The sequence below is a fragment of the Nestor notabilis genome, unplaced genomic scaffold (assembly GCF_000696875.1).
Source record: "Nestor notabilis isolate BGI_N333 unplaced genomic scaffold, ASM69687v1 scaffold6607, whole genome shotgun sequence".
In the NCBI taxonomy this organism is placed as follows: domain Eukaryota; kingdom Metazoa; phylum Chordata; class Aves; order Psittaciformes; family Psittacidae; genus Nestor; species Nestor notabilis.
In genome coordinates, this window is record NW_009936818.1 from 42,654 (window position 1) to 46,983 (window position 4,330).

The 4,330-nt window shown below is 39.4% G+C and overlaps 1 protein-coding gene across 1 annotated transcript in view; it reads right to left on the reverse strand.

Annotated features, from left to right (window-relative positions):
• The window catches only part of YTHDC1 (YTH domain containing 1), a gene marked incomplete at its 5' end in the record, with an annotated part of 16,973 nt that extends 16,333 nt beyond the window's left edge, over positions 1–640 (reverse strand). Inside the window, one exon of the mRNA XM_010018541.1 lies at positions 539–640. Within this exon, the coding sequence (XP_010016843.1) occupies positions 539–640 (102 nt within the window). The remainder of the gene's footprint in view (positions 1–538) is intronic.
• Positions 641–4,330: the final 3,690 nt, after the last annotated feature.

Genomic DNA, 4,330 nt, shown 5'->3' on the forward strand with positions numbered 1-4,330 from the left:
ACTTTGGGCCATTCCCCTGTTGCAGTCATAGGTAGCATCTTCCAGTTGTAAGCTTTGCAATAACACTCAAAACTGCTTGTCAGGAACAGCTCGTGTTCCAAAACATACATTTTACTTTAAAAGATAAATCCTTTAGGCTGTGGTAGGCAATTTCTAAATTTTATATATGGGAATGCTGAATTAAATGCTTATGGGATTGACCTAAAGTCAAAACAAAAACTGCGCTGCAACCAGAGTTTGGGAACTCCTTGGCTGTATTTCCATTTCACTTTACTGAACCAAAAAAAGACAGTCATTTTCTGAGAGCAAATGAATTCACAACAAGCCAGACTCAGCAGTTGCTTTTGAGATAAAAGGAAACCTAGTTAGCTGTTTGCCTGGAAGGTCAGGTAAAAAAGCAGATGTATATGAAATAAAAACTTCTGAAACTCTACCATTCTTTGAATCAGGTTATAAGAGCTGCTACTTCAAAGACTTTAACCATAATAAGGCAGACTCTTTTTACCCTTTACGTTTCTGCACAATATCCACTACCTACCCTTTTTCTCACTTTTATCTTGCTCACTGTCAGGGTTATACAACTCATCATCTTGGTCTGGAGCATCAGTCAAAATGTCATCCAGAACATTGAGTTCACCATCTGGGGGGGGAAAAAAAAAAATAAGAAAAGAAAGTAGTTAAAAAACACCCTATAAAAAGTCCGGGTATTTATACTACACTAGAACTGTATTTACAAACCCAAACATTTCCTTTAGGGTTTCAGATCTACCACAAGGCAAAAATTAATGTCTCCTTGATTTACTCCTTCATTTATTTCCACAATTTCAGTTAGAATAATCAAGCAAAGCCAATAAGAGAATTAAAATACGTCACAGGATGCATTTAGGCCTCTGAATAAGGTCCAATTTGGCTCATTATGTCACACAAGCTTTGCAGGAGAGCTGACCTACAAATGAAAGCTTAACAAAAGAGCCTGTACAAAATTTGAAGAAAAAAAAGAGACCAGGAGAGAGTCTGGGTGCCAAAAGCAAAGAGGGACCTCTCTCCTCAATATCCTTAAGGACTTGCACCTTAAATTATCTCCCCTCCTGCCCCACTATTCTTCTTGTCTTTGCTATGTTAGGAGAGTGAGTTTTGTGGTTCACGTCCAAGCAAAATACTGCAACAGGGCAAGTTAACAAGAACATACAACTAATTTACCTTGATCAAAAGGGCAAAAGTTTAAGAAGATAAGCAGAAATAGTTAGAAGCAGTAAACTGCCACACTGGTCACACAAGTTTTGAAATTTATCACTGTTTCTGTTTCACTTTGCCTGAAGCCCTAGGGGATATATGGCAATTCTGGTAGAAGGAGGATTCACCAGCTTTTAAGACAGTAGATCTATATTTCAAGCACTTAAAAAAATAGGAGTGAGTTAAGCCTAAGCATGCAAAGGGAAAAAATAATAAAAAAGGTATTCCTTTTGGAAGCTCTTATTTCTTTTCCTGAAATCTGGAATTCTATGATTGATTCTATTTACTGTGTTTGGGGAAAAGAAAGCAGAGCAAACTCCAAGGACTCAGATAGCTGACAGCATCTGTAGGAGACATACTGTACAACATTATAAAGCAGTAGGTAAGGACTCCTATACTGTAAGGCAGCAAAGTCCTCCAGAGTTTGACAATTTGTTTATCTCAAAACCTTAAGCTGTGTCATAAGAGAAAAAAGATGCAATCCACACCACAAAAAAAAGTGTTACAGTTGTATCTCTACTATATACTACTGAATGTCAAGTCAGCATGTGCGCTAGCTATCTTGCTGGCATCTCTCCACATTTCCTATGGCAGGAGAATGCAGAAGTCGTCCCTGAGCTTCACAGCTGCTGTAGCTGATGCAAAGGGAATGGTGCAGAGAGGTGCATCAGGTCTTTCCCTGGCAGTTTACAATTAGACAGCATTTAAGTATTCCATGAAGCTGCATCATAACTCTTGGAAACAGTCCTTTATGTTTGTAGATACCTGTATATTCACAGCAAATATTCTTGCTGTTACTGAGTCAGATTCATGGCTGTGCAACTGCTAAACATGGGCTGTGATTTCCTGGCTTGCATTCTGCTTCCCTGCAGAAGGCTGGGCAAGCTCAGAGAACAAGATTTTTTTTACTGGATACGAATGAAAAAGAGGTGAGTTAGGCTTAGAATATTAAACATACCAGCAATCTCAGATCACACATATTGAACCTGAGCTTTGTTTCCCTTTTGGTGAGGCAACTGCATTTGACCTAGCTACTGCAGTAGCATTCAGAGGTGCTAAAAGACTCACGTATCAGCTGGCTCAGAAATAAATGAGAAGGAAAATTTAATAGAATAAGCAAGTCTGACATGACATATACTCTCTAACAAATCCCTTCCAGGTTAGGTGGGCCTGATTTATAGTTGGAACCATAATCAAGTATGTAAAAGATGGGAGCAGGATTAGTTCTGCCCCCCATCCCCTTCTGTGGATACTTCCATCCAATTTATTTTAAAATAAACTTCCAGATTTATTTAGCAGCCTGATGATAGAAAAAGGACAATCCGAACACACAATTCCCATCTCTCACTTGCACCAGGTATACTGCTCAACTGACTTCCACGAGGTGATTCCTCTCACTGAACTGCCCCTGTTAGCATTCAACCCAATGAGCTTCATTATCTTAGACAAACAAGAGAAGCATCAGTGAATGCACAAGATAATAAGCAAAGAAATTGGTAGAGGACAGATTTCTTACAGTTATCACTGCTCAAGGGGGAAGGTCTAAATGATTCCTTTTCATTAAAAACATTCGCACTTGGGGTCTCCTACAACTCATCTTGGCTTGGGTGTATTGGATCCTTCCACGAACAAATTTAACTCATCCACAACAACGTTAAAGTAACTTGGGGAGACCACTTCTCCTCTGCTGGCCATGAGCATTAGATCTATTCAAGGAAGGATCCAAGCAAAACTGTAATCTGGCAAACAGAAGAGGTAAGACCAAGCAATTTCAGACTACAAGGGTATGCGAAATTTATTTTTAAGCAGCGATATAGCATTTCTCTTCTAAAAATGACCATAAAAATAATGATGCATTTACAGCACAAATGTGCATTAACACCTGCTATTCAGTCAGAATCATCCCCTTCATAGAACAGAAAAACAAGTTAAAATACAAATCACAAAAACATTTCTTGTCTGCTACTCATGACTTGACCACTCTCAAGTGATTTAGAACAAGAAAATCCAAAAATCAAGCCAACAAAAAAAAAACCCCTCCAAAGAATAAAAGATTCAAGCTCATCTGGATAAATGATTCTATGAGTAGAAATTGATAGGTGACAACAACAAATATTTCAATTTCACTGCTCACCCATGGTGGCAGCTCACATGTTTCAACAGAACCTGATCGCATCCTACCCCACCAGTCTTACAATAATACTGTTAACAGTCAAGCACAACAAATAATTTTACTTAGCAGTTCTAAAAAAAAAAAAAAAAAAGATCTAGTGAGAAATTTCCACGGGATCTAGTTTCACAGTAAGTATTAGAGACAGCAAACCTTCACTACTCTGACAAAGCCATTTTACGGACATCTATCCTGCAAAAACTTTAGATGAAGTATGTTCCGTAGAAAGAAAACAAGCAAATAACACCACCACAGTGATCCTTTACCTTTTTTGTAGCACTGCTATTACCTGCACTATTCACCAAACGGGAATCTTCCACATGTAAACTTTGTGTTTAATTTTTAAATGGGCTATTTTGTGAGGACTGACTCATATAACCTCACAGACCACATATGGATCACTTCAACTTCTGTGCATGGTGACAAGCAGTTATAAAAGTTGCAAACACACGTTACCCTGGAAACGTTTGATTCCTTTAATTCAAACTTATCTATCCACAGTGGCCAGAAAGCGAACTGACTGCAAAAAGCCGAACAAAAATCACAAAAAATATATATATATTCCAACGTCAGCTTCTGCTTGTTAACTTAAGTGCATCCCCCAACAGGAATCCGGCAAAAAATACGGCCAGCGATCTAAGCAGAAGCAAACAAAAAGCAAATACTTCCTACGAGAAGAAACCAGCAGTAACCTGGAAAAAGAAACCAGCAGTAACCTGCTGCCATTAATGTCAAGCTTACAGCCCACGACGTATTCCTACGCCCGTTTCTCAAGTCACCTTGTCCTGGGCCCACTGCAGCCGGGGCACCACATTACAGCACGACGATCCCTCCTACCTCCCCCGGCACCGTAGCGGCGAACAGGGACCGCTTCCACACACGCCACATCTAAACAACACAAGAATCCACCTCGAAAAAGGCCTCCCG